At 41.9% G+C, this 21,315-nt stretch overlaps 2 protein-coding genes across 6 annotated transcripts in view; one reads left to right on the top strand and one right to left on the bottom strand.

The window, feature by feature from the left end:
* Positions 1 to 7,884, bottom strand: part of LOC119405500 (NACHT domain- and WD repeat-containing protein 1) — a 74,280-nt gene extending 66,396 nt beyond the window's left edge. Inside the window, exons 1-2 of one of the 2 annotated variants that reach the window (XM_037672336.2) lie at positions 7,516 to 7,884; positions 410 to 521 (exon numbers count right to left, since the gene is read on the bottom strand). In XM_037672336.2, the coding sequence (XP_037528264.1) occupies positions 410 to 474 (65 nt within the window). In that variant the 5' untranslated portion in view covers positions 475 to 521; positions 7,516 to 7,884. The remainder of the gene's footprint in view (positions 1 to 409; positions 522 to 7,515) is intronic. The other variant, XM_049418745.1, reaches the window with a different exon arrangement.
* Positions 7,885 to 8,924: 1,040 nt separating this feature from the next.
* Positions 8,925 to 21,315, top strand: part of LOC119405515 (AP-1 complex subunit gamma-1) — a 116,155-nt gene continuing 103,764 nt past the window's right edge. For 2 of the 4 annotated variants that reach the window (XM_037672366.2, XM_037672352.2), the window contains exon 1: positions 8,925 to 9,002. In XM_037672366.2, the coding sequence (XP_037528294.1) occupies positions 8,974 to 9,002 (29 nt within the window). In that variant the 5' untranslated portion in view covers positions 8,925 to 8,973. Of the gene's footprint in view, positions 9,003 to 9,057; positions 9,364 to 21,315 lie in introns of those variants that run through there. The other 2 variants (XM_037672373.2, XM_037672379.2) reach the window with 2 other exon arrangements.

Raw genomic sequence — 21,315 nt, 5'->3', positions numbered from 1 at the left:
CAGAAAGGTGAAGAAGAGAGCATAGCAGGACCAGAGAAATGTGCTCACATAGTATCAGATTTTATTGCTTGTTTCTTTTTTGTTTTCTTCGTTCAATGTATATGTACCTTAAGATGACAAACAAACATTTTGTTGTTAATTTACCAATGTGCCATGTTTCTTTCCTCACTGCTGTCCACTACTGTCATTGTTGAGCTAGTTTGCTACTTGAGTCTCAAGTAGTGAACCATCTTGTATGCCTGTTACACAAGTGCCTCAAGTCTACATGCTCGCTATCATTCCAGAGTATGGGCGTACATATAGTTTGGTGTGTCTGTATACCTCAAAATGACACAAGTGAGTGAGCATCACAAAGCATTTTGGAGGAGTTCAGCACTTACGCACTATCCATGACAAATTTAATACGCACCCTTTCTTCTTCTTCTTCGAACGATCCTTATCCTTCTTTTGTGCAGAAGAACAGCTGCTACCCATAGCTCTTGTTCTCTCTTCACCGTCTTCAAAAAGCAAAAGGTGCAATTCTGAAAACAAAATTCACGGGTTGGTAAGTTATTAACACCCAAGTGCTGCCCTGCATGAAACTACTCTAATGAGAAATGCAATATAACACTGATGTAGTGAAAGAAAAAAATTATGAACTCATTCGCAGTTTTTCCCATGACTAAGAGCAAACAAATTGCCTGCAAGGAAGGAAGTCAACAAGGCCTCCCTATGGGAAGGTGAATGAGGCCCACAAACGAAGTCTGACAAAAATATACTGAGGGATTACAGGGGCACATTTTAAAATAATTAGTTTCATTTTGCATTCTTTTCATCCTAGGCCATTGGCTTGCACAAAGCTGTGCCCTTACTATTGCCGATATTGCAACCGAGGGGAATAGATCATAGAAAACAGAAGCAGATGAAAAGAACCCTTACAATGTATTATCCCACTCATGCACAATGAAAGACTTCCTTTCACCTAGTTGGCACATGAACACCACTACATACTATTCAGGTAAGCCCCACCACACAAACATAGGAGCATCCAAATTTCAAAGTTTTCATGATATAAATTGAGTAGCCTTTGCTACTTCATTTATAATTAATCTAAAAATTTACAAATCAAATTAGTTAAATCTTTGGTTCTGTTACAATATAAGAATAAAACACTTATTGGAATCTACAGGAAGAAAGATATGTGTTACAAACGATTCTACTGTAGGAGAACTGTGATTGCTGCGCAGAGGCATGAGTTCCTAAGAAAGCGTATCAAGCAGCTAACCATCATTTGCAGTGATGCAATAGGTATGCCCCAGTTTTAGACGGCCTGCACACTCATTTTCACGCAGAATCAGATATGAGAGCCATTTAGTTGTTTCTCATATACAAGCTAAAATTATCCTAAAGTGCAAGAGGAAGTTATTCTAAAGAGGATATTATCCTAAAAGTACAAGAGAGCCTTTGCAGGTCAGCCAACTTTCAGATTCTTGCAAATAATCAACTTTCTAAATTTCATCTTTCCCATTCCGTGCAAACATAATTGGTTCCAGCCACACAGCACCACTGCTACTGCCACAATCAGCTGCTTTGTGTGCCTAGTAATAGCACAATGTAATTACATACAGACAATACACCATTCTATGTACCAACCTTCTAAAAATTTTCATGTGGCCCAAGATATTATTTTTGGTGTTCCAGCCCTTCTATGAAAAGACTGTTCACTCAGCCCTTCTATGAAAAGACTGTTCACTGGAAATGGCGAAATTTTGTGCATAATCAATAGCATGGGTAATTAATTCACTGACTAACCTTCCAGTAAATCGAATATTGTTATATTCATGACTATAGTCGGATACAACATTAGAAGGCAGCGGCATTTCCTCCTCAAAGGCGGATGAACATGAGCCTGCACCAATGGGCGTGCACTCGGGACTGGCGTCATGAGCAGGACGGCCGGTGGCTCCGCCTTCGGAGAACATTGGTGCGTGCTCGAGCAGGACTATTTCTTTAGTCGCGGAGGCGATCGGCTGCCGCGCTTTGGTCGTCTGGGCGGGGCCTCTCCTGTTTTCTTAAGTTGCATCCGACTATAATGATTTTTTTTTTTTCCTTTTAAGTAACACTGGAATGCAGCCAAAAACATTTACGCATCAAATAATATCATAAATTGTTCACCTTTATTTCCGGCCACAGAGAGTAAACTTGTAAAAAAACAATAACAAATCATATTTAAGTTATAAATGAGTTGTTATAGTAATTAATTACTAATTAGTTAGCTGAGCTGTCCACAGACAATAACATGCTCAAGAACAATCCAAGTTGAAGAATGTTATTTGGTCCATCCAATTGGTGATACGAATTGTTAGCCAGGGTCCCCAAAATGGAATGGACTGGAAACCAATTGGAATGTTAGACTTCAATGGGATAGTCCAATTGGACTTGACATGTTCAAATGGTAATGCTGATTTGTCTACACTTTTCCATTTGGCCTTCCAGTGGGTTCACTGGTTCACAATGTTTTATAGTCCGATTGCTTGTGCAATTACAATCGGGATCAATCAAGTGGAACATTCATTGCTCTAGCTTTGAAGTGAAATGTTTGGACATCATTGATGTTTGATCATCAGGTTTCACTGGCACAAGGACCACCGACACCAAACAGTGCCATTTGGGCATCATTACGAGCGCAGTTGGCATTAAGCATTTGAATCAATTGGATATGGTCATGGGATCAGCTAGTATTATGAAAGTTCCAGTTTGTCCTCATTATGTGTCCAACTGGTACTGGCCAGTTCAATTCAACCCTCATTGTATATCCCAGACAGTAGCAGTGTATACTACACATCAACTTCAGAGGCCTGTCATGCACCGTGTGTTATTTCAACCGGCTTGTAATGTAATGTGCACATTTGTACGTGCTTCCCGAGTGAACAAATAGCACTCATTTAACTTCACTGTGCTGTGCACTGCTGCAGAGGATCACTTTACTGAAACCACTACAATGTTCGAAGAGCTGTTTGACGTGCGCCATTCTGGAAGCCACGCCAAAATAATAATTTTTGTTTGCTTAGAATGGATATAGCCAATAACAAATTATGTTTCAAGCCTTAGAGTTGATTATTTTTATACAAAAATAGAACATGACTGACTTCACAATAAATAGATCTTTAATTACACAATAATTAAGATTAATTACTAAAAATGTTTAAATCAACCTATTACCACTTTCCCTTTCTTGGAATGGAATACTGAGTGCCTTGGAATAAAGTTGTTTAAACATAACACATTTACATAAGTTCCACCATAATTCTCAACTGAAGGAGACATGCGATTGTGAGATATGCTTGAGGAATCATATTGACCAAGTAATTATTGGAGTGTTTCATGTTGGAATCTACAGTTTTACCAGCTATACCAGCTAATTTATTGAGAATGCATTCACTAGGTTCCAATGGGACTTAAGTATGCCAAATGGCTTCAAGAAAGGTACACAGGTAAGCAATGCAGTGCAACAATAAAATTGTTAATAAAAATAATTGTACAATTACAATGCAAGTCCTCAAATAAGAAATAACTTTGCACCTTGGTATGATAAATGGAGAGCAACATTCAGTTCTTTTTGAATTATAGAGTCTGCCATAGAAATTCACCGATTTGTTTTAAAAACCTAACACCATTTGACGGGCCAGAATTTACAAGCCTTATGAGAGAGATTACATTTAGTCACATGGGGGTGCCTCAGATCCTCACTCATACATTTGTGCATGAGAGTTTTAGTGCACACAATTAGGCAACATGGTTTCTTTAGCATAACAAGCACTACCTAGTTGTGTTTATGGGCTGTACTTACAAAGCTTTCACCAGTTTCTTTCACATGGACAACTACAAAAGTTCAATTGGTTGACCACACAGAACTAATTGGTTTGCACTTAACAACTAAGTGGGAAACCAGTTACATGTGGTTAGCTCCAGTCAGATCAAATAAAACGTAGACAGGAAAGGAACACAAATGATATGGAATGGCATCGTTTCTGTGTTCCTTGTCTACGTTGCATTGCGCTGCACATGCTCTTCAATTCAGGAAAATGTACCAACTAGCCCGTGAGCACTAGTTAGCCTTGATTTTGATACAATTTGAATAAAACTGGGAAGCTTGGATTCAGTTGGTTACATGTATGGCCCAGTAGGTTGCAAAAGTCACACTTGGTTCAACCCCAGTTGGTATTAGGTTAAAGTTTTACAAATGGACCCACTGCATTTTTTTAGTTTTGTTAAAGGAGCACTGACACCAAAATTTTGCATCCTGTTTTTTCTGTTGCGGTAAGTAGTTAATGACCCACTTATCATGACTGGAAAGCTCGTTTCCTCGAGTGTGCAACCGTTAATTATTTGGACACGGTTTTATAGCGCCCAGTCGCAGTTTCGGTTTCAGGGAGCACCCAGGGAGGCGGGACCCAGAGTGATGGCTATGTAAACATAGCTGGCTGCGTGATCACACAAAACTGCGTGCACAAGAGCACCGCGTCAACAACTCTTTTCAACGAAGGCTTCCAGGGTGTTGCTACAATGTCCTCTGTGAGGTTGTAGATATGCGTGACCCCCTCAAGATGCACTGACGAGGCGAGGACACCTGCCTTTGTACTCTCATGCAAGTCTCCCCTTCTTTCCGTTGAAAAGGTCTGCCAGGATAGAGGGACTTTAGGAGAGGGTGGGAGAGAGCGCCCGCAACAATCGTGGCAGCCAATGCAAACTCATGACGCAAGTGGCGGTTGGTTGTTTACAAGAACACCAAAGGCGTGTTTTGCGTGGAGTGGCGCGATGCACACTTTAAATGTGATTTTAAATATGTTCTAGGCTATACTATCCATTGATATTTCGTAGATGATGCGTATGTGTCCACACAAATCCATCCCACAGGTTATCTCGTCTTCGAGATTTTGTGTCGGTGCTCCTTTAAGGAAAGATGCCACTGAGCTGACAGTATTATACACTAGTACCTGCGTGGATGTCCCTTGGGAGGCCGAAAAAAAGCTGCCCGACTTGATGATACCACCACAGCAGCTCACTGTAGCTGTGCTACAATGATACGTCTAGAGCAGGGTGCACCCCGCTGACGTAGGTTTGAAGGCATGAAGTTGGTTGGTTCCTAGAGGACAACCCACTACGGGGGATCGGCCATAAATCGTGCGGTAGTAGAGTGCCATTCAAATTGCATTCTTTGGTCTCTTTTTTTTTCCCCCGACGTTCATATACAAAAATAACATTTATTTTACTTTTACCTCATGTATAAAAATCCTGTCTTTGCTTGCACTCCGTAAAATGAATAATCATCAACTTGGCAAGATTGCTGTTTTAATGAAGTAAATGCACAAGTCTGCCATATTGATCGATTAGCAGGTTATTAATCGGGTAAAAGTCTATAAACGAACCAGTCCTACTAATTACATATTACTAAATACCAAGCCGCCGGGTCGAAATCGGGTGCCTAAACATACATTTGCATCTTTAACGTCGCCAGCTGAGCGCACGACCACGATATGTTGTGTTTGTGGTTATGTGGAGGAAGAGACGCTTATTTCTGCAGCCCTGCACATAACAGCGAGTACGTGTGGCTCGTGGGTTCCTCTCACCCCATTAGGAAAACCGGCCGGTGCCCGGCGGCAATGGCATTCGAATCCTGTACCTCCCGCATTGGAGGTGGATGCTCTAACCACACGACCACCGCTGCGGTTGCTGAACGATGGGCTCGTGCAGGGCTATCTGTGGAGGTACACAGTACACATACACTGAACTATAGGAAGTGTGGGCTACGCACCATTGCAAATCGAATCGGAGACCGGCAGCATTCAGTTGAATGTGTGCCAAAGCATGCGATCCCCACATTCCCATATATATATATATATATATGTGTGTGTGTGTGTGTGTGTGTGTGTGTGTGTGTGTGTGTGTGTGTGTGTGTGTGTGTGTGTGAATGAATGAGTAAATAAACAAGCAAACAAACAACAAATAAATAACGGAGACAATAAGAAAACGACGACATCACGAAACTGAACTACTTACTATCGATCAAAAAGAAAAAAAAAAAGTAGAGGGGGAAGTGAGGTGGCAGTCAAGCAGCGCGGTGCACGAAAACATCCGTGACCGGTAGCATGCCATTAGGAAAGCTTTCGGGGCGGTGCACACGTTGAAAGAGCATTTTTCGTTGCAGGCGCTGCTCATTTCTTCGAAGGTCAAACAAGTCGAATCGCATCGCTTAGGTTCAACATGACGCACTCTACACCTCGCCCGGCAATAAAGTCGGCCCTAGCAAATGAAACAAGACACTTGCGTTATGTGTTGAGTTTCTCCTGCTCTATGGGCTTTGTTTTTTTTTTTTTTTTGCGCTCATTTTTTAAAAGGTGAATCCGTACCAACTTTGTAAACTTCGATAAACGTAGACGCGGCTGTCCCGCTCTGATAAACGAGCCGGGAACATTTAAAATTGCCGCAATGGGTCTTGAACTGAAACTTCAATCACGCCTTGTTGAACAGAATCTAAAAGAAAAAAAAAACACGCTGAATAAACTGCTTTGCACTAAGAAGTACGGGCGCGTAAGCAACGCGTCAGTCGTGTTTTCTGCTACGCGTACTCTTCGGCCTCGGAAGCAGGCGGCAACTAAATTTTAGACAGCAGCTGGACGTCGCTTGCTAGTTGTAAACCGAGTTTACCCAACCACGTATAATGTTTTACCCCCGACGAAATCACTAAAGCTAATGAGGGTCTTTCATTCGTGCACTTTTTTCGAAAAACAAACAACACACATGTAAACAGCCACACACTATACAAAATGCACACACAACACAGAAAATAGGCGTATCCTTCATTTTTGTCAACAATGGTTTCGATTGGTGGTTAAATATCACGTGATTGTGCGCAAGCCGGCATGCAGCCACTTAAATGTAACCACACTGGCCGGCCGCGCAGAGTATTTTAGGAATTGTCGAATATTGCGAATTACGCGCTGCGAGATGCGCAAGGATGAAAAGAAGACGACATCGATAGTGGGGATAACTCCAATGAATAAATCGCTGTTTCCTGGCAGACGCCATGTATGCCGACACAGCTTAACCAGCAAACATCGAATGTATGCGGAATACGTAGAACGGCGACAAGCAACAGCCGCATGTTTGCCTGTAGGAATAAAGGCCCACAACGCGGCTCCTCCGTGTTTATATACGCTCGCACTTTCGGCATGAAAACTCGAAACAAGCAGTTTTTAATGCAGCTACGCAACTCGTGCATTGCTGACTTTAAAAGAACACATAAGAAGACATCCATCAGCGTATGTAAGCTGGAGGCATCCGGTTTCACGCGCGCCTAATGTGGCCCTTTTCCAGAGGTCACACACTCTCCCAAGGTACAGCTCGGAACTAAGAAAAATCAAACACTGAGGCTCTGGTGACATCGCACCGTCGAGCTTTGCAAATATTGTGCAGTTCTTAAGTGAAATCAGAGACGACTCCGCAGCATAGATCAGGCTCAGTCAACGCACTCACACATTTCCAGGGGTCCCCGGCAAAACCAGGTCGCTGCGATTCGTCGACACTGCTAAAATACTTGCAACAGCCAGCACTTGCAGAACCCCCGAGCCTCTGATGAAACAGGGAGTCGAGATCACCGATTGCATGTCAAACGAAACGCGAAGGTCGACAGTGAAACGGAAGGGAACAAGGAAGCTTTCGGGGCGAGAAGGTCTCGCGAACGCCAAACGCTCGCCATTTTGGCCAGGGCGACTGGATGGATACGGTCATGCGCAGTATTGATCATCCGCGGATGCTGCATGGCAGAGCAACGAATCATATGATGCGGTGTCTGCTACGCTGGACGTAGATTTGTAAGAAACACGCCGAGCTAAGGATTACCAACACATAAGAAATAACTTTTTCACAAGCGTGAGGAAAAGCGATCACTGGCAGTGCCGGTTATTTACCAATGCTGCGGCTTTATCTCCATACATCGCCCAAAATAAAGGATACGAACCGGCAGAGGCACAGTGCAAAGCACGTTTAACGCTGAAAAGGGCACCTTTTGATGGTCAAACTCAGCACAATGAAGTATATAACGAATTTTAAAATATAAAGACAGGCGACACATATACTATCAAAGTGATCAGGTGAATTTATTTCACTTTATTTAATTATTACGACAGTACAATTGCAGTGACGGTGTGTTTACTAGGACTTGAGTGCACGTCATATATGTGCAAGTGTGTGCCGCGTTCGCGAGCCATGACTTTGTTTAGGGTGTCGATGTTGTGAGCCGTCCTCCTTACCGGCCATGCTTCATTTTCCTCTCTTTGAGCTCTATCACTGGTTTGAACACAAGCAAGCGTGCGTTAACACCGGGATCGGCCACTTGTTCGGCGCGAAAGATGATCGGAATGGAAAATGATATAGATTCCCACAAAGCACGGCCCCTCGATGTTAACAACGCCGAGTGCGTGCACACATTGTAAATATTCTGTCCTGCTGTAGGCAAGCAACACACACCTGCACACTGAGACCATTCATAGTACAGCCGTTGAATAACTACGCGCCAACACTGGGATTTCACACATGCTGATAGCAGTTGTGTAGCCGGTGTAGCTCTTGCCCGCTGCTGACATCAAGCGTTTCAGCGACTTGTTTTAAGACGCAGCTGACGCAGCATCGGGCAGCATGGCAAAGACACTCTCTCCCATTCCTAAACTTTTCACACAAGCAAGTACTATGCACGGATATATTACGTAACCCACGCACTGCTTTAACGTGGTGAAATAAAATGGCAAAAACGCAACCAAGAGGTGGGAGTTTTAAGAATATTTCAACGTCATTTAAGGTCACCCAAAACTTTTATAAAAATTCTTGCACATAGCATGCGTTCTAAATGCCCAAGCGGAAACTTTTCCAACTAATCCACGTCCACGCGACCCCTTCCCGTTAAAAAACTTAAGGTGCTTCTCACTAGATGGCACAATGGATCTACAAGCGGCTCTCTTTTCGAGGTAACATACATAACGTTAATATCTTTTTTTCTCGACTTGTGTAGCAGTCATTTGATGCAATTCATTTCTTGACAACGTTAGCCATGTGCTGAGCCAAGTTCCGTAACATTTCACTATGATCTTGACGCTAACTGCCGCTCGAAACGGACTGCCGATTGCCGCTCGTACGCTCGCACATTGACCGGCGCCATGTTGCTACGGCACTACTGTGCTCGTCTGCGCTGGTTCGGCTAACTGCTGTTAGGCTTACCGTGTAGTGCGCAGGCGTTTGCGACGCCGGTGACGCCTCCGTAGAAGTGAAAAAAGATCGGATGATCGCCAGCATCGAGCCCGAATTTCTTCTCCACCGTAAGGTCTAAAGGTTGTCGCGCATTATTTTATTTATTTTTATTTGATACCGAGTGTCTAGAATCGGACGTGGGCGGGTGCATTTTGCGGCGGAAACAAGTTTTCCTTTTGATTTCGGAACTGGGTGTACCATCTTGCCGGTATTCTAATCTGCGTTCCGTATGAGGAATGTGTGTTATATTTCCCCCAAAGAAATCTACGACTATTTTCACGCATCTTTTGCTTTCGTGGGCGCGACAAGGACAGCGTCATGATGCGGATATCGTTTGTTCAGAAATGCCTCGTCGGTATTCGATTTGCTAACGTTTGACTACCTGCACACTGTAGGGCTCTCTGAAATCTTGCTGGTGGGTATTCGATCTTCACCTGTCGCTCGCGAGAGTCTCCCGTGCGATAAGAAAGCGCACACCGTATCTTCACTGTCGTAAATCTGAAGCCAGTGGAGGAGTATCGTGAAGTTTATATATCCTTGCCAAACTTAGAATCGAACGGCAAGGCCATTGCCCGTATAGATGCTTAATTTGCATGCTACTCGGCATGTAATGTTGGTATAGCTCGTAGTTTCCGTCGCATGTTACGTTTTTCGGCTACGTGCCATGTGTAGCGGGCGCTCTTGTTAGGTAGGCTAGTTCGTACGGCATTCACATCCTTCTCGCTGTTTCGTTTAGCTTCAATTCATCCGTTTATGTGTTGGCAAAATGTTTTCTTTCGTCAACTGCAAGGAGTATTTCTGCAGATGTACTGTTTGCTAATCTGCAGGTTATTCTGAAATGGCCTTTATAGAAACTGTCAGTTTTTGTGCTCAGTAACCAATTTTATGTTATGTAGTGTATACCCAAGCTTTACTCAGCGATGAGTAACAACTCAAGGACAACTCGCATATGTTTTTTAAAATATATATTTCGTAGCTTATTCGATTATGGCCACATATGTGACTTGTGTCTGGCTACGTGGGCACCCCCCCCCCTCTTTTTTTTTCTTGCTGTTTGTTTGTTGTGTTGGCTGCTAATTTTCAACCTGGAGTGGAGTTTGTTGCTGTTTCCGCTGTGAAAAAATGCGCTGCAGTTTAACCATTTCTGTGGCATTATTATGCCTCATGTCTTTTAAACAGTATGAATTGTATAGTGAACATACAGGTATGAGAAGGGGAAAAAAAAAGATTGACTACACATGAATAGCGTTGGGCATAATTCTTTGAATGGATGGCTTACAAAAGTATGCTTTTGCCCACTAGTATACATGGGGTTTGGTGTCAAGTGGAAACATACTGCGAGCACTATTATGGTTCTTTGTAGTGCTGGCAGTTGTTGGCATGACCACTTTTGTGACAGCTACAAATGCTTGTATGGATAAGTTTAAAAACATGAAATTGTCGTTACATCTGCCTTATAATTATTTTACGTATATTCATGCATGCAAGATGCCTCGCTGTAACTAAATGCTGTGCTCTTTATTTGGTACTCCACTGGCACTCCTCTGCTGGGGATAGCATGTGTCATAGCCAAACTATGTCTTTGGGATGTGTAACTCAGTCAGTTCATCTTATTCATGTGGGGTGTGCATATCGTGCGAAAGTCTCTATATACCAAAGGAATAGACTTGCTCCGCTAGGAACAGATCAAATGCTACCGGAAGTGCTCTAAATCTGCCATTGAAATCACCCATTATATTCCACAGTGCTAGCATTTATAATGTGAAAGTGCAGCAGTAATGTTTTCTACAGCATAATTGACGTTGTGAAGTGTTTGCTGGAACATTGAAGTCCGTCAAAAGTACTTTTAGGCAGCCTGAATATGGATGATCAACAGCTTCACACATTTCCCAGGCAGGAATGTTACAGTAATTGGTGTACCCCTGCCTTCCAGTGTAATTGGACATTTGAGAACTGTAATTGTCAACTTATTGGATCAAATATTTCAAAATCGAAATGAAATCTGAGCATTTGGATTTGAAGTCTGAAATATTAACATATTCTTAGTCACTGTCATTCTCTACGGAAGCAGAGATGGGGTCTAGAAATGTGTACTTCCCATTAAAAGTATTCACTGTTCCTGTGTTCGGTGTTGGCACCAAATCCAAAAACATGAATGCTTTTAAAGTTATACATGTCATAAATAGACACTTAAGTTATAACTACTAAGTCTCTTGGAACACTTTTTACACCCTTAAAAAACTGCTTGCACAAACTGGGATTATCAAGAACTAGGCAGAGTGCATTCTGAGGCTGTATTGTTTGTCGGTAACTTTCGCGAATACCACTTGCCGGGTGCATTATTTGGTTAAAGCAGATGAAGTGGATGCTGACTTTCATTACATCCACACACACCTGCCATTATAATCTTGCTTCGTAGCTCTTGAGTGTATTGACAGCATGCTCTTTGGTTCTGTGAGGTATTGCATCAGATATCATGCAAGGCAAAAATGGTAGTATTTTCATTAGGCATTTATAGAGAATATGAAAACTAAATATTGCATAAGAAAGTTTGCATAAATAACGTGCTTTAAATTGGCGAGGACGTTCATTTTGCAATGTTAAGCATGGCTTTTAAAATTTTGTAACTTTCAGCAAACATTTTTATTCTCAGGTTATCAAATTGAGTCAATGCAGGGGATGCTGCATGCTGTTTTCATGAGCTTAAGCACGTATGCATAACACTGCTTGTAAACATAACCTTTACTAGACAATTGGCAGCATTTGTTTTTGTTGACTGACCATTAATTGTTTTGGGTTATAAAGCAGCTTAAGACCATTGTAGCCATTCTTGTTTTTAGCTTTATTCTTTGGTTGCAGAACTTCTATCTCGAACAACACATTTCTTACTTAAGCAATATGCCATATTCTGGTCACACTGATGGCTTGACATGCAGGACAGTAAAAAAAAAAAAAAACTGCGAAGAATCTGATTCCCAAAAAGGGATAAAAAGAGTGATTGCATGGTCTGGCAGGAATTTTCTTTTTTTCCTTTTGTGTTGTTCTGATGCTAATCAACATTACCAAAACCAGTAAAACTTTTCATTTGTAGCATATTGCATCTGGATCTCGAGTCTCTTATTGCTCGAGCCACACTTATTGGTGTGTGGAACTTGCATTGGATCCTTCCATTTGATCCTTTATAAATGTGCCAGACAGACTTGCCCGTCTGTTGTGGATCCCCTTGTTCTTGCGAATGTTGTCCTATGGGGTTAATGAGAAAAATGCAGACATGAATCAGTATGAAGAGTATTTCTACACACGCTTACTTTACTGATATTGATACAGGGTGTTGAAGGTGCCACATTCTCCCAGCAATGGCAAAATAGCAATATTTTTAATCTTGCAATTACTGCAGCCAATAATTAGCTTTTGTATGTGCTTTTAGGTGATGATTCAATTGATAAAAAAAAATTCACATTAGTGACTATTGAAAGTCAAGAATTTCGTTGTAATTAGGAGTTTTCACTAGAAAATGCATGGTCTTGAGGGCTTTAAAGGGCCTCCTCACCAGGCCCCTTTGCAAATTTTGGTTAATCACTGGAAGTTGCAAGGTGCAGTTTGGAAAATGTTTTACCAAAAGAAGTCTTCAAATCTTCTCGCTGTTAGATGTGTTAGAAGAAATAGAAGCGTCTATTACCATGCCTCTAGGAGGCGAGCTTCACAGTCGGAGGCTGTGCTCTATTTGCTGCAGCTGGCAGCCGTAAGCACCATCACTCCCATGCATTGTCTGAAGTGTCAAGGGAAAGAAGCACATCGTGTTGACGTGACGAGAAAACCTTCCTCCCTTTTTCTTCGTTCTCTATTTTGCCTCTTGGAGCACTGGCATCAGTGGCATTGTGCACTTTGCATTGGGTGAAGAAGCGAAGTTGCATGCCATGCATGGTCAGTGGCGTTTCACAAACGGTCTGGTTGCGCTCGCGTGCACCACTCTGGACAGGTTGGACGTTTTAAAGAGTCCGTGCTGCATAGGCATATATGTGCAAGTTTCCTCTCATTCTCCCTCTGAATCTGCAGCTCTTGCGAAAAGAAGGGCACAACCTTCTGTTCTGATTTTTGAACTTTCTCGAGCCACACAGGCATTTCATAATTTGCAGACACAATCGTTACTAAGTATGTAATGAATTTTTTCTCATTAAATGAGTGCTTATATTTTTAATTCCTGAGAACCAGTGGAAATAAGTGATGCTTGGTGCACCATGTGTCAAAAATATGCAGCAAGTAGGATACCTAATTACATGACCTACCATGAGTGCCTGAGTCTCCTGGGCCTTTACTTAATATTAGGATGTGATAAATTTCTCCTGGAGTAGATTTCTTTAAATTATGTTAATATTTAACTCGCAGTGTGTATGTAGCTAAATGTTCGATTGTCATGTGTAGAAAAGTGGTGCTGCATTAGCGTGACTTAATGAAACAACTCCCATGTACAGTCCTCATTGTGATGGCAATGAGCATTGCTCTGGTCCAGGGAAATATTGAAGTTCAGCGTTTGTACAGTTTCATGTTGGGCTGTCACAGGCGAGCTGTAATTTTCTATTGCAAATGGCTGACACAAAGCAAGGATGTGTTTCTTAGTGTGACCACTCTCTGAAATGTGGGTTGTTACCATGCTGTCGTGAAAAAGCATTATATTGTTTAGGATGAGTTGGCCTAGCTTGTGTATCAGCAGAATTAGGATGGTCATGGCAAGCTATAATGTAGGCCTATGCAGGTCGTCGGGAAGTTTTATGTGGTGTCCAAATGCACAGTCTAGTGACGGTTCTCTTTGGTTAAGGAGACTGATCTTGAAGGCTTTGCTTTTGGTAACTGCATGTGCCAGAAATGATTCAAGAGTCGGAAACACATCAAAGAACACCAACGTAGCCATGAGGTGGGGGTGGTGTTAAAATTCCCCCGAAATTTTTGAATTTTGCATGTGTGTGTTAGATGCACGCATACAAACACATACACGAAGATACATAAATATTGAGACCCCCCCCCCCCCCCGAAAAAAAAAAAAACAATTTCTGGCTACACCTCTGTCAGTCTATGTTTTAGATTCTACCTTTTAGAGAGATAAGGTAATAGAAATTTTTTAAAAGGCTTAGTACTGGAATGCAGACATGCTGCAGCAGCTTTCTATTTTGAAGTGGCTGAAAAGGAGAAAATGTAAATAGTTTACCGAAGTTGTACTCACTCCTTTGAAAGCTGTCAATTTGTGAGGCAAGCTTTTGGCATTGTTCGTACTTCTCTGTGTTGCCATGGTTCACTTGTACTTTTTTAGATTGCTTAAATAAAAAAAAATAACTGGGAGTAACTGCTGCAAGTATAAAGACATTGGAGGATGAGCTTTTCATTGTGCCATGAAAAAAAACTAGGTCCTTAATTTGTTGATGGTCTCTTTAAAACAAAATTGTATTACTTCAACACATTCTTTTTAAACTCATCATAACTTGTGAGTGAACGTTATATAGCATGTACGGTGCTCTTAAATTCAATTGCAAACAATGCTGGAACCATTATTCTGTCACCTGCGTTTGTAAAGGTGGCTTAGAGGAACACTAAAGGGCATACATTAAGTTCATATATGCTGTCAAAATATCATTACAGAAACCTCGCAGTGTTCGTTGGCAAAAATTGCCATTTTAGTGTCACCTGGTAAAGATGTACTTTGGCTAATATATGGCCTTGGTTTTTCTGATGTTATTAGGTGAGCATAACAGGCATAACATGGTGAACATAATCATACTGTACTTCAATTATATGACTGAAAATGTTTCACCAGGAAGCAGAGTAGCACAAACGTTGGTGAGAGTGCTATGTCTGAAAATTTATTGGAAATATTTGAGATGATAAAAGGCTGGTGGCAGAGTGGTTGTTTGACCTCCAATCAATTTGCCGTCGTTTGCCTTTTTTTGGTGTAAATGGGGTGTATGATGTATGTATAAGCGTTATAGGGTTGAAAAGTTACTGCCGTTGATCGTTTACTTTTAATGTGCTAGGTTAGCAAGCCTTCGTTCTAAGTTATTCAAGTGTGCATTGTTGCTATGCAGTGAGACTGCGGAAGAATTGGTAATGTGACATTTTTACAAGCTTTCACGGCGCCTGCAGGCCTTGAGGTGTTGGCAGTACAAGAATCTGTCAGATGTATGAGGTTTTATTATTATATTTTCGTGTATTGGAACATTTAAATTTTTTAAAGTGCAGTGCCTATTGTGTCAGCACACATCCTCCATAGCTTTATAATTTTGGAAATGCTTTTTGTTTTTTCTCCCACCACTTTTCAATGTCTGGCAAGTTATTTTGCTTTTCAGCATTTTAGCTAAAGTAGTATGCAGTTCTGTTATGTTTCACCTAGTATGCATTTCACACATTTCTCACAAGAGAAGTGTGCTTCTCTCTTGATTTAAAATGTAGATAAAAAGCTTTAGCAACTGCTGTACTGCTTTTGTGGCACCAGCCAGTTGTCATTGTGCAACATTATAAATGGTGTTCACTCTCAACTGGATTGGAGTCCTCTGCGCACTGCCTTTATGACAGCATTCCTGCAGATACTTTAGGTTCTTAGCATGAACATTTCTAATGATAACTGAGTAAAGAATTTTTCTGGTCTTTATGGCTTGCTGTGTCATTCTCTTTGCGCACTATAGTGAAGCTTGTGTTCTATTTTATCTCGAAGGTCTGGTCCTCTTGCATTTTTTGCGAAGGAGCCATTGCTTTGTGTTGCTGTCAATTTTTTATTTTAGATGTTGAGCCTTCATTTTTTTCTCAGTAGTGTAAGCTGTCACCTGCAGTGATAGTTTGCTTGACCCATTTCTGTGTGTGTTTGCTGTTTTTGGTCTTTTCCCGCCTGTGCAGCTGCTGTAGTGATAGATATATTGCACACTATCTTGATAATAGGATTTACTCTCAACTGCTAAGCAGCCATCATATGAGGCAGCCATCTTGATGTTACTGCCGTGCCGTATGTTTCTGCATTATGCTGTTGCCTCAGATTCTGTATGGTGTATGGTGTTCTATACACCATACAGAATTCTGTATTCTGTATGGTGTTCCACCTTTGATGTTAATTAAAGGATGAGATGCTTACTGCAACTACTTGCTTTCATAATGTTTCCTGCTAGAGAAGTTCACACTAAGCAAAAAATAAAAAAAATCTAAAACCGCTAATTTATAAAGACAACCAATTTGGACTAATAGGTAAACACAAAACTGTCTATTTTCTTGGATTTTTTGATAATAGGTTGTCTGTTAATTGTAATTACAGCATGGTTGACAGTGCTGCAGTTGACGTTGATTGTTGAAGTAGCATTCCAGAAACTTCGTAGTGCTTGTTTCGTGCCAAGGAAATGCTTATTTTGAAAGAAAATCACGTTTTAGTGGTCTGCATGGCGTACGCGCACTTCAAATCACCCGCCTGAACGGGCCTTCTGACGTAGCAGTTGCCGTGCCCAACGTTGCCCGCCTTTACTGCCCGGCCGCCGACACTACGGTTTCTTGCACAACAGCGGCCATCAGCTTTACCAAGACGCAACCATGAGCCACTCCGTAACTGCATAGTTCACTGTAATGGAGCTTAGCTTGGCCAGCAGCAGCAGTAGAGTATCATCAGTGCGAAAATAGCGAGAGCCAAGCACATGCAGCAGTACGTGACACTGAAACTACCACTGAGACGCGCAGCTCGGCGAAAACGGAACTTTTGAACCCCTCGCACCGTTCTCCACGGTAACACCAAGAGGTTCTTTTTTCCATGAATCAAACGAACAAGCAGCATTTTATTATTTTTTGTGATGCACGGAAAATTCTTTTTTTGTTACAACTAGTTTGATTACTAGTGGGTAATTGTACTCAAGACTCTTGACGTCATCAGGATCATTTCTAAATTATCCACTCGTGGCGCACATCGTGTCCTACATTTACCCTAATTTCTCGATTGCTAGAGCACTGCTGTTGATACTATTGATGTTTTATCTGTTCTCACACATTGACCTTTCACTCTGACATACATTATTTGCCTTTAGTGTCCCTTTAATTAGGTGATTAAGTGGAATATAAAAGGAGCACCACATTGTGGTTGGTCAGCTTGATATTTTTAACTTCAGTACAGTTCTTAAAGAATGCTTTGTTAGTCTGAACTGATTAAATGTTTGTCTTTAGTGTTCCTCTAACAGTTTTATTTTTAATTGATCTCGTGCAGCAGAATTAATGGAACTAGAGCTTCAAAATAGTGGTTTGTCATAGTTAAGTGAGTTAGTATTTTTATTTTGGGTCTCTTTAAACATTTAATTAGCCTTGATTGACCAGACATCGTCAGTCTGTGAGGTTGGGGGGTTGTCTGCTTTTGTTTCCTTTTTCTTTATTCTCTGGCATACCAATTTCCACTCGTTGAAACCCACGTATTTGGCATTCCAGAGATGTAATATACCTGCATAGGTCAACGTAATAATTTTCTTTTCAATGTCCTTTTTAATTCTTTTTAGACTGTGGCTTAATAGTTGTTTGTACATAAAAAGATTTGTGCTTGTATTAAAGGTTTTTCGAAATGACTACATGTTGGCAAAGATTTTACATACTGACTGCAGTGAGACAACTACTAAAACAATGCACTGTAGAAGTCAATGCTTTGTGGAAACAATGCAGTGTGTTAATGCAGTGTAGAAAATACATAAAGCAGAGAAGTTAAACGCAGTTTTCCCATCTCTGTCTTATAGTTCCTTCCGTAAAAGTTTTCACATGGATTGTACGTCAATGTGCTATGCTCCATTCAAGGAGCATAACCGGCAACTTACCACTGTTCGTCAAAGTGAAAGTGTACAACCATCGCATATTGCCAGTACCAGCACATGTGGCAGAAACTTTTCGAACAACAGAAACTTGAGAAAAGTTGACAATCACACAGCATGCGATGAAATGGAAAATGATAGGTGTAACATTAAGCAGTGATGCTACCGCTGCGCCAATTGCGCCAGACTGCGCCAAAGTGCCCTGGCTGCTACAACCTGCTACATTTCCTCAAAATTTGGCGATTCTGCGCCAAGCCTGCGCCAAAGGGGTGTACTCCGACTTTCAGAAATGAAACTAACTACATGAGGTTCCCCCATTGAGAGCGACATCGCGCTGTACGTGGACGTACGCGGACGTTCTCCATGAGAGTGATGAAAATGGAGACAAAATACAGTATAACCTCGTTACAACGGATCTGTTTACAACAGACATTCGGATATTACATACCAATTTGCGGCGTTATGCCGACCTCCGTATTAGTTCCATTGATTGAGCTTCGTTTACAACGGATTCTGGTACAACGGACATTCGGATATAATTGACTAAAATTTCAGGCCAGCAAGGTGGTCAGGACTCCTTTAAGCGGACTTTTCTACCACGGTCATTAACTTCCGACTTCAAACATCGCTTAGCATACTTTCGGGACGGGAGCAGCGCACCGCGGATATCGACGTACCGATTTAAGAACGAAGGCCGCCGATCCCCGGTCTGTCAATGATCAGCTATGCCTAGCTGTAGCGACAAAAAAAAACGACGCGCAGCGTGCTTGGTGTTGCGTTTGGGACGCTGACACGCGAAATTGCGAGCCGCTGCCACCGCTTCTCTGCGCGGTCGCTGCGCGGCGAGCTTGGCAGGGGGTCCGCTGCCGATGAGCAAAATGCCCATCCGCGGTTCTGAGGAGCCAGCGGGCAATGCGATTCGTTGCTTGAGACGAAGGACATTACGGCTTCTTCGCTTTCGCATGTCCGCTAGCGCGACGTTCTTGCCCGCAAAGTTCGGATTTGGCTCGTACATCGGCACCGTGAACGGAGTGAGGCCTAACCACGACATGTAGTAGAAAGCTCGGTTGCGATGTGCGTGGCCGCGGTGCCCGATGTTTCAAAGTACGTCATGCTCGATTGCGAGTACAAGGAGTTGTCCCGCGGTGGTCTTCGTCATAAGCTTCGAAGTGCTGATAAGAACCTCGAACAGCGGGTCCAACGAGTCAACGCTATTAGTCGCACGTCTGCGATGTTCGCGACGAGTGCGGCGCGCTATCGTAATTTGATGATTGAGCTTCCGCTTGCAGCTGCCCAACTAAAGCGTTCCAAATTATCGTCGACCGGTAAACACAGAACGAGTTAGTAGCGCAATTTTCGACAGCCACGACCTCGCGACGCACAAGCAGCAGACGACGATACCGAAGCGAGCATTAACACGTTTTGGCTGCTTCTGCGGTAATACCGCAGAAGCAGCCAAAACGTGTTTTTCGTACGCTTGTTACTGAATGGAGGAGCCAGCTGAAACAGAGAACTTGAACGCGGAGAAATGCTCTTTACGACGAGCCCAAAATGGTGGCGCCCAGTTGCGCCGTTGCCGAGCTATAATTTTGAAAAACGCCTTTTTTTATATTTCCGCAATTTTCGCCGAGTCGGCAGACGCAAAACAAATTTTTTATAGCACTTCTACGTAGTTTTCATTGAAGTCATTTTGGAATCAGATAGAAATGGGCTACAGAAACTGAAAATGCGATTTTCCAAAAATCGCATTTTTTTGGTCCCCCGTTAAAAATAAGACCATGTTTGTGACTCGTAATTCTCTCCAGTTATAACAGACCCATTCAGTGTTTACATGAAAGACTGTTGTAACAGTACTTGGATTTTACATACTCCCTTTACAACAGACCAAAATCCTCTTCACTATGAAGGTCTGTTATTGTAATGAGGTTATACTGTATCAATATGGTGTTGTCAAGCGGGCGAAGGAACTGCGTTTTGTGTTTTTTTTTTTTTTTTGTAATCAAAGCATCAGCTGTAGGCAACATGGCGTAGCAGCAGTCAAGCGACATGCAGCCATGAAACGGCACATTGATGCTACCAGTCGTCATTGAGACGCTTCAGGCGGGCTGCAGCGGCCGAAAACGATCCAGCCGACTTTGGAATTCGGCAGTCAATCAATCAATCAATCAATCAATCAATCAATTTATTTCCTTTCAATAGGAGGAGTACAGGACTAAAAGCTCGAGAGCTTGACGAGGTCCCGACCCCGTTACAAGTTGGCAATGCAGCAGGATGGCGGACAATCATGAATGCAAAATACAGAATACACTTTACAAGTTTAACATGGCGTCAAGTAATACAAAAATTATTATACAAATCACTGAAAATAGAGAGAATAGTTTATATGTATAGTCATGAAGTGGCATGAACATGAAAAGCAACAATAATAAGAATGGCCAAAATTCCGAGATATATATTATTCCGAAAAATGAATACGATGGGCGAAGCGTTTAATTAATGTGACAGTTTTGATTAGACGAAGGATCAAAATCTTCGTGCTTTAAGAAGTTTAGTAGGGACGGCAGCCTGTAGGACAATGATTGTTCATCATAAACAGTTCTAGGGGTGGGTACAGTCCACATTTCTTTGTGCCTGGTCAGAACACTCGGGTTTACGTTTAGCTTAGCAAGATTAATTATGGTATTGGTACCATGCTTAATAAACTCCTTATAACACAACATCAGCCTGTAATTATACAAAGAGAATACTGGAAGAATTTCATATTTTGGAAAAAGAAGTTTTGTAGATGACAGATAGTGTACAGCAGCAATATGTCGTATGGCTCTTTTCTGTAGTAAATACAACTTGCGCAAATTTGTCACTCCGGTAGTACACCACACTATGCTACAATACTGTAACAAAGATGATACCAGCGCATTGTATATCGTAACTTTCACCTTAGTAGGAAGAATACATCGCATACGTGCAAGGACACCAATGGCAGATGACATCTTTGAGTGCAGGCTATCAATATGTACATTCCATGTTAAGTGCTTTGAAAAATATACTCCAAGGGTACTAACGGAATCTACCATATCTAACTGCTGAGAGCCCAGAAATAAATTAATCTTATTTGTCGAGATTTTTCCTTTAGGCATATATACAATTACTTGCGTTTTTGAAGGGTTCATTTTTAATAAATTCGCCGAGGCCCAGGAGTCTATGTCAGACAGCGTTTTATTAGCCATTA

The sequence above is a fragment of the Rhipicephalus sanguineus genome, chromosome 1 (genome assembly GCF_013339695.2).
Source record: "Rhipicephalus sanguineus isolate Rsan-2018 chromosome 1, BIME_Rsan_1.4, whole genome shotgun sequence".
NCBI classification, from domain to species: Eukaryota; Metazoa; Arthropoda; class Arachnida; order Ixodida; family Ixodidae; genus Rhipicephalus; species Rhipicephalus sanguineus.
This window is presented reverse-complemented; position numbering and strand designations above follow the sequence as displayed.